The 20,627-nt window shown below is 40.2% G+C and overlaps 1 protein-coding gene across 6 annotated transcripts in view; it reads right to left on the bottom strand.

The window, feature by feature from the left end:
* SON (SON DNA binding protein) overlaps window positions 1–20,627 on the bottom strand; it is a 34,354-nt gene that overhangs the window by 8,677 nt on the left and 5,050 nt on the right. For 4 of the 6 annotated variants that reach the window (XR_001114583.2, XR_004028571.1, XM_003263873.4 and 1 more), the window contains exons 3-7: window positions 13,659–19,574; window positions 11,724–11,884; window positions 9,666–9,812; window positions 9,263–9,451; window positions 1,814–1,924 (exon numbers count right to left, since the gene is read on the bottom strand). Coding sequence is in view for 4 of the 6 variants with exons in the window: in XM_003263873.4 (XP_003263921.2) it covers window positions 1,814–1,924; window positions 9,263–9,451; window positions 9,666–9,812; window positions 11,724–11,884; window positions 13,659–19,574 (6,524 nt within the window). In the remaining 2 variants the exon portion in view is untranslated. Of the gene's footprint in view, window positions 1–1,813; window positions 1,925–8,371; window positions 9,162–9,262; window positions 9,452–9,665; window positions 9,813–9,980; window positions 11,495–11,723; window positions 11,885–13,658; window positions 19,575–20,627 lie in introns of those variants that run through there. The other 2 variants (XM_003263874.4, XM_012501817.2) reach the window with 2 other exon arrangements.

Genomic DNA, 20,627 nt, shown 5'->3' with positions numbered 1-20,627 from the left:
GCTACTAAAAAATACCGCTGTTAATATTCTTCAAACTATCACACAGATACACTAAAAATGCAAGAAAGAGCTCATATGATAATGGGTCCCCACTCTCCCTTCCTATCTCATACAAATGTACTATAATACATGTCATGACAGCCTGGATTCTTAATTACTTCCTCTGAGACATTATATAGACTAAATTCATGACACAGGTTTAAAGAGTTTAAATATAGGAAACTGTCCACTTGAATACATAAACAACTTTTTTTTTTGAGATGGAGTGTCTCTCTTGTTGCCCAGGCTGGAGTCCAATGGTGCGATGTCTGCTCACTGCAACCTCCTCCTCCCGAGTTCAAGCGATTCTCCTGCCTCAGCCTCCAGAGTAGCTGGGATTACAAACAATCACCACCACGCCCGGCTAATTTTGTATTTTTAGTCGAGACGGGGTTTCTCCATGTTGGTCAGGCTGGTCTTGAACTCCTGACCTCAACTGATCCACCTGCCTCGGCCTTTCAAAGTGCTGGGATAACAGGCGTGAGCCACTGCGCCCGGCCGTAAAACACCTTTCTAAAAAAGCTTGTATACTCTTTTTCAGTCACCAACATTTGTTGTGATAAAGAATCAGCTGTGGCCGGGCGCGGTGGCTCACGCTTGTAATCCCAGCACTTTGGGAGGCCAAGGCGGGCGGATCACGAGGTCAGGAGATCGAGACCACGGTGAAACCCCGTCTCTACTAAAAATAGAAAAAAATTAGCCGGGCGTGGTGGCGGGCGCCTGTAGTCCCAGCTACTCGGAGAGGCCGAGGCAGGAGAATGGCGTGAACCCAGGAGGCGGAGCTTGCAGTGAGCCGAGATTGCGCCACTGCACCCTAGCCTGGGCAACAGCGTGAGACTCCATCTCAAAAAAAAAAAAAAAAAAAAAAAAGAATCCGCTGTCATTCACACAAATTAGATTTACTAAACACCTTGCACAGTCAGCAATGTCTTTCCTGTCTGAACATGTACTTACTGATTTACCATAAAACAGCAGAAATGAAATGGAGAGGCTGTCCATTGAAATGGAGAGACTGGAGTCTGAAGCACAGACTCCAGATTCAGATTGCTTGGGTTTGAATCCCAGTTCCCCCAATTAGTTCTGTGACCATGGATATCACTTAATCACTTTTTTTTTTTTTTTTTTTTTAAGACAGTCTCACTCTGTTGCGCAGGCTGGAGTACAGTGGCGCAATTTTGGCTCACTGCAACCTCTGCCTCCCGGGTTCAAGCAATTCTCCTGCCTCAGCCTCCTGAGTAGCTGGGATTACAGGCATGCAATACCAAACCCGGCTAATTTTTGTATTTTTAGTAGAGATGGGGTTTCACCATCTTGGCCAGGCTGTTCTCGAACTCCTGACTCCTTGCCCCCACCTCGGCCTCCCAAAGTGCTGGGATTACAGGCGTCAGCCACTATGCCTGGCCTTAGCCTCTCTTTACTTCAGTTTTCTCAGCTGAAATATGGCAACTATTAATACCTACACATTTCATAGGGTTGTAGGCACTTAGTTGTTTTTATACACCAGATTGTAAACTCTGTGAGGACAGGGAAATTTTTCTATTTTGTTCTCTCAATAAACAGTTCCTGCCACATAGTAAACAATAAACATTTATTGAATAAATGATCAGGCCTCGAATCACTTTCATTGAAAATAAGACACTGAAAATAAGGTAAAGGATGTTACAACTCAACCATCTAGTTAGCGAAATTCTTATTTAGACATTAAAATTGGTACATTGGTGTGAGTTGGCTGACGGTAAATAATAACTTTAAAAAAAAAAAAACTGCTACATACCCTTTCCTGAGCTCTATTTAACATGCTCATGGCTTCAAGGTCAAATGCATTCTCACTGAGTCTTTTCTGAGCAAGTGCCCGTTCACTCATTGCTGTAGAGATGTCCACAGGCTAAGAAAGAAAACAGAGATAATTATCTCAAATTACCATAGTCCCCTAAATTCTGAAAAGTACTCATATCTTTGGTTGCTACATGTCAAAAACAAAATAATAGTCTTGTATATTAATAATCTTGGAAAATAGGGGGAAGACTCAAAAAGAGAAAGTAATCTTGGAAAACAGAAGAGGATTAAGATAAATTACAAAGTATCACACGGGTCGCAGAACTGAACCCAAAATCTGACTGAATTTAGTCAATTTTCTATTATATATATATCAAACTATAATCAAAGTTCCATTAAGAACTTAAAACTCTCTACCCTTCATGACTGAAAGCTATTTATAGTAAACTGCAAATTTTTTGAACTGTGTTAAAGGTTATTACATTCCTTAGCAGTTTTCATTTTACTCATTAGCATAACCTTCAGGAGCAGTAAGCAAAATTATTGAATAAGCAAGCAGAAAACCACTACGATCACTCATTTACTCATCAGCGTATCTTTAACATCTTCCAGTTGTGGACACTTTGGTCTTAAGAACCCAATTTCTTTAAACAATATATTCAGGATATAAATAAACGCACCATGTTTTCAGTTTATACACACTTATTACTTATATTAGTATAATACTATTTATAATTATAATATTTCTGTGGAAGTCCATAACATCAACTGAAACACTTTTAAGTGTTTCTTTCTTTTCAAAGCTCATATTCTACCTTTTAAAACCTTACGGCAAGTGGGAGAAACTTTTTTTTTCAAAGTAATCTTTGGAGCCAATTCTTAATTTGTCAGATTTGTGGAAGGTTTAACCACAGAAGGAAAAACACATCAAGATAAGTATTTGGTATTTTTTTTGTTCTAAAATTAAAAGCTCAAGTTGATTTATATCAACTCATTTCTTGGTTTTTGTCCTTCTTTTAACATTATTATTTCCTAGTTATCTCACACAAGAAAATTCATTTTTGTAAAATGCTTATCTGACATGGAAGATTTTGCTGTTTTCATATACAAAGAATAAGTAGACACTGCATGAACATAACAAATACGGGGAAGTCAGTAAACAGCTAACAGCTAAGGATTTTCTTTTTTACCAGCAGAGGCTAGCTGTAATTAAGACTATGTATCATGTATAAAAGACTTCTCTGAAGAATAAGACCTGTCTAGTAGAGAAGGCTGTATGACTATGAGAATAATTACAACTCATGCATAAGGATTCACAAATCTTTCTTACCTTCAGAACCCCTAATCCTCCATAATTCTTAGTTACTTTGCTAATAAACTAATATTCCTTTAGCTAACTCAAGGTTTTTAAGAAGTATGGATTCTGATATAACGCCTTCTTAAAATGAAAACAAAATTAATTCTTTCGACTGTTTATGTTAATATATAAAACTTCCTAGAGATCTATAAACAGTCTAATAAGCAACTGCAGAATGCATCTTTCAAACTGAATCTCTCGACTGTAATTTCGCTAAGTTGATTTAAGTAAATCATCACACAAATTAGAATATTTCTAAGACCTATTAGAAATATTAATCTAAGCAAAGTGAGACTGAAACACTAAGAAACTTAGTATGTTCATCTTTCACTTAAGTCTGTTTGATTCCTGGGACTTTAAATGAGAATGCAGGTATTTCAGGTGAAAATTCATGTCCCACTAGGCCTACCTTAAGATGTTTTGTCAAGGTAGTTTCTGAAGGCACAAGTACTGTCTCATTAACCTTCTCACACTTACTTTGCTTTTCCTAGCAGTCTCTATAAATCTAAGTGTTAGGGTGCTTAGGCATAAATAATAGGCTTTTATTCTAACAAGGCTAAAATCTGAGAGGATACTGGGGAAAATGTGTCTACCCACTATCCCAACTCCTGATCCCTAATTTCCAACTATAAATTAGCCACAAATCTATTCAGATGGCTCTAAAATGTAACTTCTAGAATAAAACTAATTCTTTCCAAGTGGAAAGCAAACTATTACACTTGTGAATGTTTTTCTCTCTTAGCCTTTATTAAACATTTAACCTAAATGCCTCACCATTTATCCCCAGAATGAAACTCTTCAAATCTTAGTGTTTCATATTAAATTTGTATGACTCTGAAAGGAATTTTATTATAGCAACCTTGATATTTAAATAAAATTACAACTATGTTTTTCCTGAGGTAGTAAAACTTCATTTATTCTTCAACAGACTTACCAAGGGAGCTGCAAGTTCATGTCAAAAACGTATTACCAAATAGTAATTTGACTATTAATTACTTTTTTTTTTTTTTTGAGATGGAGTTTCATCCTTGTTGCCCAGGCTGGAGTGCAATGGCACAATCTTGGCTCACTGCAACCTCCCGCCTCCTGGGTTCAAGCGATTCTCCTGCCTCAGCCTCCTGAGTAGCTGGGATTACAGGCATGCGCCACCACCCCCAGCTAATTTTGTATTTTTAGGAGACGCACTTTCTCCATGTTGGTCAGGCTGGTCTTGAACTCTTGACCTCAGGTGATCCGCCCGCCTTGGCCTCCCAAAGTTCTGGGATTACAGGCGTGAACCACTGCGCCTGGCCATATTTTTATTTTTAAATGAGAAAACGTATACTCAAAGTAGAATGAATCAAGATTATCTTAACCTCATAAGGATCCTCAAAAGTTTACATCAAAAAGCCTGTTTCCAGCCTTTCAAGGTAACTCAAATTATACAATGAGGCATAAAAAGCCAATACAATCCCCAAAGCAGCAATGTTTAAGGGTCAAACCCGATGTTACTTATCAGTATTGAAACACTCATAATACCACAGCTACCCTTTAGAGCAGCATTGCCCAGTACAACTTAACAGTGATCACTACTGAGCACTTGAAATGTAACTAGTGTGATTAAAAACGTGATTTTTCAGTGGCTGGTAACTGCTGCATTGGACAATAATAGAGCTTTAGAATCTTAACTATCCTTTAATATTCAGAAACTGGAAATATAAGAAAGGCACCAAAATGACGGTAAAAGGCCCTTCCAAAAACTGGGAAAAAGAGAATCTTTAATCTGTAGAATACTATTACCAAGTTGTCACCAACAAGCCTTAGTTTCTACCAACACACTATAGACTAGCATGTTACCTAATGTATAAAAATAATTCTGTAGTAATATTCTAGGTATGATAATGGGGGAAATGTTTACTGACTTTTCATCTTTGCTCTAAAAGGTGAGATTTACATAAAAAGTGTCCTGAATTACAAATCTCAGGTTAATAAAAACTGCCCAAATTCTTCACTCTCTCCCTCAGCAACAAAGCAGACAACTACTTCTTAGAAAACCTACAAAGGTGTCTGAGGCATAATGAAATTACCATAATGCAACTGGCACCATATAACATGCATTTCATGACCTATATTATACATGTAAGTGGGCCTTTTACATTTTTATTTCTCATTTAGGAAATTCTTCTAAATCCATTTACTCCTTTTGTTAACACAACTGTTGACATAAAAAGAACAAGTATTTTGAGACTTAGAACATCAGTGAAAGAATATAAAAGAGCTAAAGAATTGTTAGGATGGGGTGAGTCAGATAAGGAAAATACCTATAACCAGAAAATTATTTTCTATTACTGGTAATCACAGATATCTCAAAAGCAGGCATAAAAGGAAAACTTTAATTATAAGAAAATAGACCTAAAGTAAAAGCATCTGGCCTGTATATAAAACATGATTTTAGAATATTTAGCAAATATTAAAATATAAAGAGGTTAATGCATACAAGAGCAAAATGACAACTACAAAAATAAAAGCCACAGAATGTCCCAGTTATGTGTTTGGTTGGCTTTAAAAAGTGAATTACGAATCTTTTTATTGTATCATACAAAATTCTCTAGTGTATAATAGACTAAATGAAGTACAACGGGAAAACAAATAGATAACCTACTAAATGGTTCAGAGAAATTCAGCGTTAACCACATAACAGAATCTAGGAAGAAAAGAATTAATAACAAGGCTGTATATTACACATTCTAGCAGTGCCGGGACCTATGTGTTTAATTTCCAATTAAAATTTTCATTTTCCTCCAAGTTTTCCTATACATTTAGAGCTTATAAATTTAAAAAAATTGTAATTCCATTGGGATGTGGAAATATGACTTGATAAATACAAACCAGCAAACTGCTTAAGATAAAGATGATCTTAACATCTGAGCATTCACTAGACCTTAACAATACTACCTCTAGACCCCTAAAACATTTTATTGATACTAAATCCATGAAAACTCCACACTAATAGTTGAGTAATTACTCCACTTATGTCAAAGATTACATCCTAATCTACTCAATAAACCTCTGCTAACTTTATTACCAAGAATTAATGCCCCTGAGGACTATTTTTAAAAAATTAGTTTTCCAACATTTTTTTATTTCATTGTTTATAAATCAAATTCACACAAATACAGTCAAAGTTCTGTAGTCACTCCTTACTGAGGATGATGCTGGCTGGTTTCTGAGTATGAAGACGATGCTATGGCAGTACCGCACACAGTCTGATGAGTTGTTTTTCCATAAGAAATGAATTTATGCTGCTTCATCCACAATGTCTATCCATTCATACTCATGTCAAAGAGCATTCATATGCAAGACAATTGGTGGGATTAGGGATTACAGCAAAGCTAATTCAGCCCTCTTATGGAGATAAAATCTGTGATCTTTGCCTAAATGTTTTATGCTCAACAACAAAGAACCACAAACTCCATTTATATTTATTAAAATGAAAAAGGCATATATAAAAATTACTATTCAGTTCAAAGGTTGACCATTTAAAAGAACTATCTCTTTTTACTCTAGAAGCCTTTATTTCAAACTCTAACAAGGAATCAAAAGGGTTAACGCTCCCATAAAGTGTTACCAAAAGTATTTCACAACATTGGTATATATCACACTAATTGTATAAATAATAAATTCATTACTTTTACCTTCTATATATACAATATAGTATATTTAGATGGTCGCTAAATAACTGGAACTAAACATTTTAAATTGTGACTATTTCCTCTACACATTTTAACATTACTGCCAGGTAAAAGTGCAGATATGAAAGCAAAAGGCAATCCTGCCTCTTTGCCCTAGTATTTTGGGATTCTTTTCTTTAGAATTAATCTGTATGTTCTTTTGAGTCTAATCTTCTAAGCAGCTTAAAGAGGTTTTATGTCAAATAGTTACATATATCGTCCCACAAGAGACATTATCTGCTTTATTCATTTAGCCCTTTGAAAAGAATTGTAAAATAATTTTACCTTCTAGGATTCTTAAGAAAAAAAAATTTTTTAACAAAAAATAGTAATGTCACCATTATTTGAGTACCTTTCTCTATCAACTTTTCCCACCAGATTTAAGAATAATTCTCCTCAACCTTTAATTAAAATCTGACAACTTTTGATTACAAACAAGGCTAAGGCACCACACTCAGTGTTAGGATTGAAAATGGCTGAGTACTGAATTTCAAATACACACACACACACACACTCTCTCTCTCTCTCTCAAAAAAGTGTAAGCATCAGGAGTTACTAAGCACTTTCCCCATGATTGAACTGAAGAAATTCAAAACAGTTATGCTCACTTATCTTCTCAGGAAGATCCCTTGGAATTCTGCAATATTTGTTAAGTCTTCACTTCATTGGAAAATATTTGTCATACAGACTCTCTCCCTACCTATTTTTTTTTCCAACTCTTTTTTAAATGCTTAATCTGCAGGAAATTACTAAAAGCATGCATATTAGGATTTCTAAGTAAGTCTGTTCAACCCTCTTATCATGGTTTCTATTCAGCTACTATAAGAAGATTAAGTCAGCTGCACATGTCAGTTAACCTTTCTCTCTTGAGATATGCAGGTAGCCTGATTTGGGGATTAACAACTCAAACGGTCTCACTAAAAGATTATCCGAACCAACTATCTCCCTCTTAACTGGTGATGGCATAACTTGCTTCACTTGTTGAATCCCATGGGAATACAGATTATCACCAGTAACTGTAAGTTACACTGGCTAGTTATCATGTCCAGCTTCATTGTATAGAACTTGTTCTCTCAAAATGCTGCAGGTCAAACAAACAAAAAAAAAGTGAAAATGTCACCTGTGAATAGCTTGGGGAAAAAAGTACTGCTATCAAAAAATTTCTGATTTGGGTTCTGTTCACTTTCTGATTTTATAAACAGGATTTATTTGTAGAATTGGAGGTGTTTACTGCAAGATGATGATATGGCCAAGCCAAGGAAGGGAACCTACAGTGAAGAGTACAGGTGTCTCTGATCTACATATCCAAGAACTGCAAGAAAAATGTCCAGATGGGCATCAGATACCTAGTCCAGTTCTTGGCAAAAGTCTGGGCTTTGGAAACCAAGGGCAAGAGGTGATGACAACTAATCTATAGTATTTAAAACTCCCACCCCCCTATTAAGACTCCACCCTCCCACATCCCCCAAGCGTGATTTTGCACAACAAGTTAAATAAAAGTAAACTGTTTATTAAAAGATACAGCAAAGGTACAGATACAGAGATACATACAAAGATACAGATATATATATATTTACATATATATACAGTCTTGCTGTTTTCATGTGCACTATATTTAGCAGCACATTATTTAATCAGGCGGCATTTTAATGGGGTTGTTTTGACACTTGGCATTATTAAGATACAACTATAGCCCCGTGGAAATTTCAACGTTTGAATTCCACTTCTCCGACTTTTAATAGTAGCAAAGAGGGGAAGGAGAAGGGAATGGAGTACCAAGGCTGAGCATTAGGTTAAACACAAGAATTTAAAAGGGCCAAGGTAGCAAAGGGAAGGAAAAATAATTAAAACTAAAGGCTATCTGACAAACAACCCAAGAGAAACAGTAAGAAACCATCATTAAGGGCAATGGGCTATGTACCCAAGATGCTCACATCAGCCTACAGTGACCTTTTCCAATCCAGTTCTTGTGTTGAACCTGAGGATCTGCCCTCTCCGATCAATCCCTCCACCCGATAAATTTGCTACCACCAAAATCTAGAGCTATAGAGCCTTGAAGCAAATCGGGAAGCTAAATAGTTGTACCTTGGACTACCTTCCCACAAGTGCAGGGAGGGCCCAATGTTGGGTAGGGATGTGATAACACTGTTCTCTGCAATTCGATGCTTTTCACTTTGTGGCTTGGTTCCACAAAGTGAATTGCATCGAGTTACTGTCAAATGAGAAGCTGCGGGTTGTTTCATCTGTCGTCTAACCCGGCCCTGCCGTTTAACCCGGCCCTAAGAAGAGTGAAACAGAATCCAAATCAGATATAAAATAACAATGAAATGGCAGATTCAGGTATAAAAAAGGAAAAATACATAATATTCCTCCTACTTACCTCTGAGGGCAAATTGCTGCTGAAAACATTATCATCATCTTTGTTTTCTTCACCATTTTTCTCCACAGGAACCCATTCTCCATAAACACTATCCGCTTCTTTTTTCCGATGTTGAGATCCAGATGATACAGGGAATTCTTTTGTTAATGTTACCTGGCTTTTTGGTGGAGTTGGTTTTGCTGCAGCAATCTAAAAAATAAAATGTTTCTTAATTAAAGCTCAATATAATATCTACATTAAATGGTTTGAGATTTTCGACATAATCTGAAGGAAATGATATTTATTGTCCATTATTTCTCACAGTATTTAAAACAAAAATTAATAAACTAAATTCGATTTGGGTTTTATTTAAATAGTTCCACAAGTTACACTGTTTTACCAATCCATAAGCACTAATACTCACATTCAGATTGAAAAAAATAGGTTTGGGTTCACTGAGTTTAAAGGGATGATGATAAAAAGGAGGTTCTTCTTCCTCTTCATCCGAAACATGAGGTTTATTCACTATTACATCATCATCTTCTTTACTCTGTGCGATCTGTTTACATTTCTTTAAAAGTAAAAACAAACAAAAGATAAATCTTACGCTTTATGTACAACATGTAATTTCTTAGAATCAAAACCACATAAAAGCAACTTTCAAAAGTTAAACAAGATTCATGACAGGTTATGGATACGTAACTTGGCAATATTAACTACTATTTAAACACACTCTGGCTGGTCAGTCAGTCAACAACATTTATTGAGCACCTACTATGTGCAGAGAGAGCACTGTACTGGGCACTGTCTGGGGAATACAAAAAAAAAAAAAAAAAAAGAAGTAGAAGACATGGTCCCTGCTCTCAAGGAGCTTACAATCTAGTTCAAGAGAAGGAATACATATACATGAAATAATTGAACACTTTTACAGAGCAACACAATAACAAGTGCAAACTGATATAATACAAACTAAGTACATAAGTGCTAAAAGAACAAAGGCTTAAGAGAGAATAGTCAGGCAGAGTTAGAGAATCAAGGAATATTCCTTGAAGAGTTCTAAGCCAGATTTTCATAGTAAAGAACAAAGACTGGTAGGGAAAGGAGAAGTCATCCTAGTCAGATGGTGGTAAAAAGGTGAGAAGAAACTTGGGACAAGAAGGCCGAAGATGGGGCCGAAAACAGCAAAATACTAATGTTCATAGCATTTTGGATAAGGAGCTTGGATTAGGTAAATAAGCAATAGAAGCATTTACAAGGTCCTTAATTTTTTTTAAAAAAGTTGTAATTCATATTGTAATAAATCTAAGTGAGGAAACAGATTCAGAAGCTTTACATTTTCCCAAATGTATGGCAAAACAAAAGATCTGAAACATTTGCAACAGGATTAGATAGCAACATGTCTCTCCATAAATGTTCTGTGGGTTGAGTTTCTTTAAGAAGAACTTAGGAAAATAAGGCATGATGGAGAGGGTGCAATTGATGAGGTCTGATACATAAAGCAAAGTCAATTCCTTCCTGAGATGCAAAGGAACAGACTCTATTACCTGGCTTTATAAAAAGGTCAAGAGTAAATTTGGGTACACCTGTCTCTATAAGCAGTATATTTAATGACATCTATTATCAATTGAAAATATTACAATAGGATAAAAAGCTCATTTCGCCAAAAACACAAGAGTATATTAAGCTTGTAACCAAGGGGAACAGAATATATTGACAGTGGCAGGCTGGCATAAGGCTAGCCAATAACAAGTTCCAATATATGAAACAGTGTGGTATTTCTGGATCCTAGCAGCAATATTTTAGCATCTCCCCCCCCCCACCCACACCAAAAAAATAGTAATAAAACAAAGCCCCAAAAAAGCCTCAATTGAAAAGATCAAACTTTTAAAAACAAAAATAAGTGTGTTTAAAATATATATGTTACTGCCAAAACCCGAACCGCAGGAAGAACTGATAATGGCCGGCCATTATCGCCAATGGCTGGTACCAAACAGCCAAAACCCGAAATGTTGATGCGAAAGAAGTTCCTTTCAGGCAATGGCCAGCTATTCTTATTAATTTCCAAGCTCCGGTGGCAAAAGATCATTTCTGAAGATTGTCTGTGTCTTTGCGTATATGCAGTATACTCGTGGCGATCAGTGAACGCGTCGTGAATGGAAACGAAACTGTAGGCGAGCTTCTGCGTGTTGCTCACTCAACACCTCCTCCATTCAAACGAACCGTCCCACTCCTCAGTCAGTTTGGCTTCTAAAACTGGAAAGCAAAAGTAATGGGAAGTAACTTTTAGCTAGCGGAGCTTAGCCATCCCGGATAATGGCCTGCTAAACAGAGCTTCTGCCGCTGCCACATCTGTATTTCGGGTTTTGGCCACTCGGTGCCAGCCATTATCAGTTCTGCCCACAATTCGGGTTTTGGCACGCTCCAGAGTCAACATCACTGGAATAATCCATTTAAGAATGAAAACAAATTCTGTCTAGCTTACCTCAGTTAGTTCTTCTATAGTAGCTCCTCCTGACTTTTTAGCAACTTTCTCTTCTATAGTAGGTGGAGGTGCAGGCTTTAGGTTTGGCGGTAAAGGGACACCAGCCTTAGCACACATGGCAGCTGCATTAGCTTTGGCTATTTCAAGTAATTGAGCCTTATCTGTAAGAAGAAAAATACAAGCTGCAGTTTTCCTAAAAGGCTGTACATTTTGTATTACCAAAAGTCTAACATACTAACAAAACTAAAGGCATCCTAGATCCATCGAAGAACTTGGGTATCTAATAAAAAAGAAAAAAAAAAGGAAAAAACTATAGGCATCAATATTCTGCTCTAAGTTATAGCTATGATCAAACCACTGGCTCAAAGTTTTTAAGCAGTGGCCTCATTCAGGGAATTAAGTCCACATATTGAGCTTCCCATTAGAATATTACAATAGGTTACTACACAACTATAATGATCACCCTACTACACACACTCTAAGATATAAATCTGCCAAAGCCAATTTTATTTCACAAAATTATCATGACCTTAATCTCCTTCTAATCTGACACCTTAATCAGTCTTTGGGCCCCAGTTCAAGTGCCACCTCTTTTCTTTTTTTCTTTTTTTTTTGAGACAGAGTCTCACTCTGTCGCCCAGGCTGCAGTGCAGTGGCGCCATCTTGGCTCACTGCAACCTCCACCTCTCGGGTTCAAGTGATTCTCCTGTCTCAGCCTCCCGAGTAACTGGGACTACAGGCACGTGCCACCATACCCGGCTATTTTTTTGTATTTTTAGTAGAGACGGGGCTTCTCCACGTTGGCCAGGCTGGTCTCAAACTCCTGACACCTCAGGTGATCCACCCGCCTCGGCCTCCCAAAGTGCTGAGATTACAGGCATGAGCCACCGCGCCCAGCCGAAGTGCCACCTCTTCTAACAAGCTGTCATTAAGTCAGAATTAACATTCCTTTTCCCATTGTTTTCCTAAAGTACCTCACCTCTATCAGTATTATAGTAATCACATTCTGTCCTTTTTAGACAGTGTTACTGTAAGAGAGACATATATGCATTTTACCCATGTCTCCTCCACCAACTTGTAATCACTTGAGGAATTTCATACTGTTCCTCTGCTGTGAATAAAAAAGAACTCAGAAAACTTCTGTTGAACTGAATGCGGATTCTCCCTTTTTACTCCTAACCTCTTCTTCTTTAGACAATCCTGGCCTAGAAATGCCCAGTATACTGGGATAGGATAAATTATCCATATTTATTGTAGGTAATCATGCATATCGATCAAGTTTTCATCACCTCTGCACACTAAAAATCAGGGGAAATTAGAACAGTTATTTTTAAAGTAAAGCAGAACAGGTTATTAAAAATCACTCTGATCTAAAATGTTTAACTTTATTTAGCTAGTATCACCTACCCAATTAAATAACCCCCACATGCAAAATTCCCCACTCACTTCCATTACCAACTATACCAATCAGAATTACCTTCACCAACATTTAACAGTCCTATAATGCCATTTTAAGATATGTTAACTTATTTAAAAAGGAACATTGTAATTTTAGGCTTAGTTGCAAGGATGTATGTTAGAACACATACAATAACAATCTGAGCATATACTTAGCTTGTTTTTAATTTAGCTAGAGTTCTACATCTGCTTCTGCTTTCAATTTTTAGCTATGGCAAGATAACTGAAACAAAATAAAACATTCAAGTATGGAAACACCTTGGTTCTATTATATTCTGAAACAGGACTTTTTAACTCTAATTATAATACACTGATCCCAGTATTTCCTAAATACAGTACCATTTAATCATAAAAACTTAAAGACAGAAATATTTATCCTAAACCAGTAACTAAATATTTCACTTGACTCAAGATCAGAAAAAATTAAGGCTTAAAACGTTTTCTACTACCATCCCATTAAATTTTAAAATGACTCACCCAAATCTGTCAGACGTTTGGGTGATCTGCCTCGTTCAGAAGACCTGGATCTTTTACGACGGATGGGAGATCTGCTAAACCTTCTTCTTAAGGGTGTTCTTGATCGCCTTAATCTGACTGGTGAGATACTGAAGCTTCGTCTTCTTACCACAGACCTTGATCTTCTCCGGCGGCTTGGGGTGCGGCTCCGACGGCTAGGGGTGCGGCTCCGGCGGCTGGGGGTGCGGCTGCGGCGGCTGGGGGTGCGGCTGCGGCGGCTGGGGGTGCGACTGCGGCGGCTGGGGGTGCGACTGCGGCGGCTTGGGGAAATGCTAAAGCTCCTCCTTCTACCCACAGATCTAGACCTTCGTCGACGACTTGGAGTATGACTCCGACTCCGACGACTTGGGGTTCGACTTCGAGCTCTAACTGTCTTTCGGTTATCCCTGGAGCTTGATCTTTTTCTTTTTCTTTCCCTAGACTTGGATCTGTGCTTTGGAGATCTTTTACGCTTCTCTTTTGATACAGATCGTCTTCCTCTAGACTTTGATCTTGATCTGCTGCTCCTCCTTCTGCGTCTTGAACGTGACCGTGAACGTGTTTGAGAGCGATGAGACTTGGACTTAGATGATCTCTTCCTTGCCCTAGAACGAGATTCACTGGTACGCTTGCGTGATTTGTGTTCAGAAGATTTGGAACGCTTACTTCGAGATCTTAATGAAGAGTCTCTTTTCTTCTCTTTCTCCCCCTTATCACGGTTCTTATTTTTCTTGCTTTTTTCATGAGTGTCCTTAACTTTTACAAAAATTTCATAATCATCTTTTTCCTCTGAAGAAGACTCTGAAGCTCTTTCTGGCATACTACTTACAACCGGGCTGGCAGCAGATTTGTCACGTCCAACATCACTTGCAAGTAAAGGTCCTTCAATGCCAGCTCTAAGGCTTGTAAGACGTTCCATGTCCTTAGGAAGTAACGGTCTCACTAAATCTGCTTCATTAATATCCTCAATATTGGCAGAAAATCCTGAATCAGACAGTGTCTCTTTAGGAGGGGTAGGTACTTCTTTTTCTCCTCCACTACTTTCTTTAGGGCTGAGCAGAGCTGCTAATGTCTGGTCACTCTCTTTTACAGTTAATGGTTCTTCTGTATCCTTACTAACAAGGTTATTATTAGATGGTAAATCAAGATGAATATCTTTAGCAGGCAACGGCCCTTCAATATCAGCTTCACTACCACCACTAGGACTGGTGGAAATTACCATGTCATGTTCAGTATCTTGAGTAGTTAAAGATACATCAACATCATATTTATTAACTGAACTGAGAGTAGATGCTGTGATAAATTCAATACCCTTACTGGTTCCTGTTGCATCAGGTTCCAGAGCAAGAGGACCAGTAGAAGATAGAGTTTCTCCTGCAGCAGCTTCACTAAAACCAGGATAGGTATCCAATACTGTGCACTGTTTAGTCTCATTGGTGGGCAAAATTTTCTCTTCACCAATTTCCCCAACAGGACTAGTACTAGCAGCACACACTGTATTATGTTCCATCTCTTTAGCAAGTAAATGATTATTTATATTAAGGTCTATATTTATACCATGTTCACTTTCATAAGAGTCACCTTTCAGGTGTCCCTCAGCATGTGGCTCTTCACCTGAATGCAATGGAATCTCCTGCATGCCAATCTCTGGAGCAAGATTTTGATCACCAGAGGATAGATTAATTCCTTTCATAACATGTGATGACATGATACTAGATTCCAGTATCATTGGTGTGGACTCTATAGCCACCTCAGTTGGTATCACTTGAGTCTGCTCTGAGACAGTGACGGCAGGCTCTGAAACTGTCACAGTAGATTCCTGGACAGAAACAGATGGTTCTGAAACAATCACAGAAGATTGAAGGACTGACACCGCTGGTTCCAGGACAGGCACAGAAGGCTCCAGCACAGAAACAACTGGCACAGGAATGGTAATATAGTCTGGCTCAGCCACAACAGGAGGCTCCGGGACAGTCACAACCGAAGGCTCCAGGACAGTCACAGTTGAAGATTCCAGGACTGTCACAGTCGAAGACTCCAGGACAGTCACAGCCGAAGACTCCAGGACAGCCATAGCCGAAGACTCTGGGGCAGCCATGGCTGGCGGCTCCAGCATGCTCTCTGCCAGCACTGGAGTAGTTACTGCTGGCTCCAACAAGGACGTAGACACCTCTGAGGCAACATGTCCTGAGGCTCTCATGGAATCAAATGTTTCTGCTGTCTCTGACATAACAGAAGGCTCTGATGCTAACACAGTTGGTTCAGCTGACACTGCGGGAGTTTCAGATACCATACAAGTCACTGGTCTCTCTGGAACAACTTCATGTTCTTCTGCTACTACTGCAGACTCTACAGGTGTTGACATAATTGAAGATTCTGGCTCTGGCAGTGGTTCTGGAACAGTCACAGCAGCCTCTGACACTAAAACTGAGGGATCTGATGCTGACACTGAATAATCAGTAGGTACTGCTGAAGGCTCTGAAATCTCACTTTGACTCACCGGAGGCTCAGGCTGCGATACAGACTCTTCAGAAGGTAATGATGGCACCTCTGTAGGCCAAGTATTTTCAGCTGTTAATGCTGACTGCTCAGTGGGCAATGCTGGACCCTCTGGTGGTTCCTCAGGAGGCAATGGTGGTGTCATTGGTGGCTCCTCAGGTGGCAATGGTGGCATTGTTGGGGGCTCTTCAGGAGGCAAAGGTGGCACCATATATGCCTCTGTGTATGTGTCAGTATAAGAATCGGTGTAAGAATCAGCAGCCATAGACATCATTGAACGATCAGCAGTGTAAGATGACATCATAGATCGGTCAGCTGCAGAGTACGATGACATCATAGACCGGTCAGCAGCAGAGTATGACGACATCATAGACCGGTCGGCACCCATGGACATCATAGATCGATCAGCCATTGGGGACATCATGGAGCGTTCATAAGCTGACATCATGGAGCGTTCATAAGCTGACATCATAGAGCGCTCAGCCATAGGGGACATCATAGAGCGCTCGTAGGCTGACATCATAGAGCGCTCGTAGGCTGACATCATAGAGCGTTCAGCCATAGGGGACATCATAGACCGCTCATAAGACATCATAGAGCGTTCGTAAGATGACATCATGGAACGTTCTGCAGCATAGGACATCATCATAGAACGTCTAGATGCTAACATCAGGGGTCTAGGTGCTAACCTATATGGCCTGGGTGCTATTCTATAGGACCTGGGTGCTATCCTATAGGGTCTAGGTGACATCCTATAGGGATCAGGAGTTAGTCTGTAGGGATCATGGCCTAATCTATAAGGGTCCTGTCCTAACCTGTAAGCATCATGACCTAATCTATAGGGGTCATGGCCCAACCTATAGGGATCCTGAGCTAACCTGTAAGGATCCTGAGCTAACCTATAGGGATCAGGAGATTTTGAACCCAACATAGCAGAATCTTGGGTACTAGATGCTAACATCTGGGCATCCATGGTACCAGACGCTAACATCTGAGCATCCATGGTGCCAGAAGCTAACATTTGAGAGTCCATAGTGCCAGATGCTAACATCTGGGAATCCATTGAGCTAGTTGCTAACATCTGGGAGTCCATGGTGCTGGTTGCTAACATCTGAGAATCCATGGTGCTGGTTGCTAACATCTGGGAGTCCATGGAGCTGGTTGCTAACATCTGGGAGTCCATGGAGCTGGTTGCTAACATCTGGGAGTCCATGGAGCTGGTTGCTAACATCTGGGAGTCCATGGAACTGGTTGCTAACATCTGGGAATCCATAGTGCTAGTTGCTAACATCTGGGAGTCCATGGAGCTAGTTGCTAACATCTGGGAGTCCATGGTACTAGTTGCTAACATCTGGGAGTCCATGGTGCTAGACGCTAACATCTGGGAGTCCATGGTGTTGGATGCTAGCATCTGGGAGTCCATGGTGTTGGACGCTAGCATTTGGGAGTCCATGGTGTTGGATGCTAATATATGGGTCTCCATGGTGTTAGAAGCTAATATATGGGATTCTGGGGCCATCAAGGGATCCACTCCTACTGTTACAGAAGTCTCCCCCACTAATGTAGTAGGCAGCTCCTGTGCTACCGTATTATAGGATTCCAGCGCTGTCGTCGAGGGCACCTCCAGGGACTGCGACACGGTCATCGTTGACAGCTCCGATGTTGTCACCACAGACTGAACAGAGATTTCCAGCGCCACAGTTGCCACAGGCTGCCCAGGCAACTCTGGCGCCCCAGGCTGCCCTGGCAACTCCAGCACCCCTGTTGCCAGAGGCTGCCCCAAAAGCTCCAGTGCTCCAGCTGCCCCAGACTGCCCCGAGAACTCCAGTGCCCCAGCTGCCATGAGCGACCCAGGCAACTCTAGTGCCCCAGTTGCCACAGGCTGCCCCGACAACTCCAGTGCCCTAGTTGCCGAAGGCAGCCCTGGCAACTCCGGCACCCCAGTCACCGAAGGCTGCCCCGGCAACTCCAGCGCTGTCGTTGCCACTGGCTGTCCTGGCAACTCCAGCACCATCGTTGCCTCAGGCTGCCCCAGCAACCCTGTTGCCGTTGTCACCTCAGGATGCCCAGGATGTTCCACCGTTGTCATCCCCACAGGCTGCTCCAACTCTGTCGTCGTCACAGGTTGTTCGGTCAACTCCATTGCTACTGTTACCGCAGGCTGCTCTGGCAACTCTACTGCTGCTGTCACCAAAGGCAGCCCTGGCAACTCCTGTGCCATCACAGGTGGCTCTGGTACCTCCTGTGGTGGCTCCAACCCCATGGATGGTGCTGGAAGCCCTGGCAATTCCTGCGACAACTGTGGCACTGGTGTCACAGAGGGCCCTGGCAACTCAGGCACTGCTGTCGCAGGGGGCCCTGGCAACTCAGGCACTGGGGTAGAAAGGGGCCCTGGCAACTCTGGCACCGGGGTAGCAGAGGGCCCAGGTAACTCCAGCACTGGAGTCACAGGGGGCCCCTGCAACTCCGGCATGGAGGTCGCAGGTGGCCCCGGCAACTCCATCGCTGAGGCCACCGACGACTCCTGCAGCTCCAACGCTGTGGTCTTAGGCAGCTCCAGCAACTCCTGCGGTCTTGTCATGGATGAATCTGCAATCTCCGATGGTACGTCTACAGGCTGCTCTGGCAATCTTAGCGCTTCAATTGCAGATGACTCTGGAAAATCCATTGTTGTTGATGTGCTTGGCTCAGGGTACACCTCAGTAGGTGTCTCTGATGATACCACAAGGGTTTCTGAAGGCTCTAACACTTTTGCTACTGGGGGCTCTACCAACATGATCTTTGATGACTCTGGAGATGTGCTCTCCACAGATTTCAGCACAGACTTCATCTGATACTCCACTGACATTGTTACAACTGGCTCAGATGACTTCAACACCACTGTTGTAGTAGGCACTGGTGCTGTTGCAAAGGAATCCAGAATCTTTGTCATGGATGGTTCTGGCATTACTGCCACAGACTGCTCTGACTGCTCTGAGATTACTGATGTAGATGCAACTGACAGTTCTGCAGTTTTTGTAGCTGGCTTCAGAGTTTCTAAGATGTGTGGCTCTGATACCTCCATTGATACTACAGGAGGTTCTAGCACAACTGTGGGGGATTCATTGGTCTCAGATAGGCCAAATGCTCTTGTAGGAAGCTCCAGCGCCATAGCTGAAGGTTCAGAATCAAACTTTAAAAAGGAATCAGATTCTAAATCTATGTTCCCATCATGATGAGATTTCGTCTTTGACTCAGATTCTTCTGGCTGTCTTTTGTATTTTTTTTCCTTTTCTTTCTTCTTTTTCTTCTTTTTGTTTTTGTGCTTTTTATGCTTCTTTGACTTTTTAGTGGGAATTTCATCAGTAGGATCTGTTTGTACAGATACACATCTACTTTTTCTGGAGGCCTCTTTCAAGTCTGAAAGTAATAGAAATTAATTTTGTCAGACATTCCCCAAAGTAGAGTTAGATTAAGTCATATAAACCCATATTTACATTCCATGTTAAAACACCATAGTACAGGCCAGGTACAGTGGCTCAGGCCTGTAATCTTAGCACTCTGAGAGGCCGAGGCAGGTGGATCACGAGGTCAGGAGTTCAAAACCAGCCTGGCCAGCATGGTGAAACCCCGTCTCTACTAAAAATACAAAAAGTAGCCGGGCATGGTGACGCACACCTGTAGTCCCAGCTATTTGGGAGGCTGAGGCGGGAGAATCACTTGAACCCAGTAGGTGGAGGTTGCAGCGAGCTGAAATCACACCACTCTACTCCAGCCTGGGCAACAGAGCAAGACTCTGTCTCAAAAAAAAAAAAAAAAACCCACAGTTTAACACCTCACGTTAAATTAAAAGTTACCAAATAAACTATTTTTCAAAAAACAGTTAACCTGGAGACTACTACTTTTCTGATACTTCTTTCCACAACTAATGCCTGGGTTAAAAATAAATTATTAATTTAACACCAAAACTTCCTTTGAATTACATTAAGATATGTTTCACTAAATTCTATTAAAATAATTATTTCCTCCAGCTCCCAAATTATAGCAAAATTACTTTTAAACTACTTTTCTCACTGAATATATTTCATGTTATTAGTTGCTACAGTTTCTATTAAAAATAGCCACATAATATAATTTTTGCGATTATTAACCCTTGTTTATACAGGAAGCAACATGGCACTGGCTCTGGAACAGACTGCCACTTTCGAATCCTCAATCAATTCATCACTTACTAGGTTAACAGTCTTGGCCAAATTACTGACACACTTGTGTCTTCTAGAGTTAGGAGGATAAAGTGAGTTAAAACATGCAAAGTACATCAAACAATGCCTGGCACAAAATAAGCTTTCAACAAAGCTTAGTGATTGCTTCTACAGAGTATAGAAATATCTAAACAACAAATATGAAATATTCATAGAGAACTCAAATTTTACCTTATCATGCCTATGTTACAATCTAATAAAAATAACATTT

The sequence above is a fragment of the Nomascus leucogenys genome, chromosome 25, assembly GCF_006542625.1.
Source record: "Nomascus leucogenys isolate Asia chromosome 25, Asia_NLE_v1, whole genome shotgun sequence".
NCBI lineage: Eukaryota > Metazoa > Chordata > Mammalia > Primates > Hylobatidae > Nomascus > Nomascus leucogenys.
This window is presented reverse-complemented; position numbering and strand designations above follow the sequence as displayed.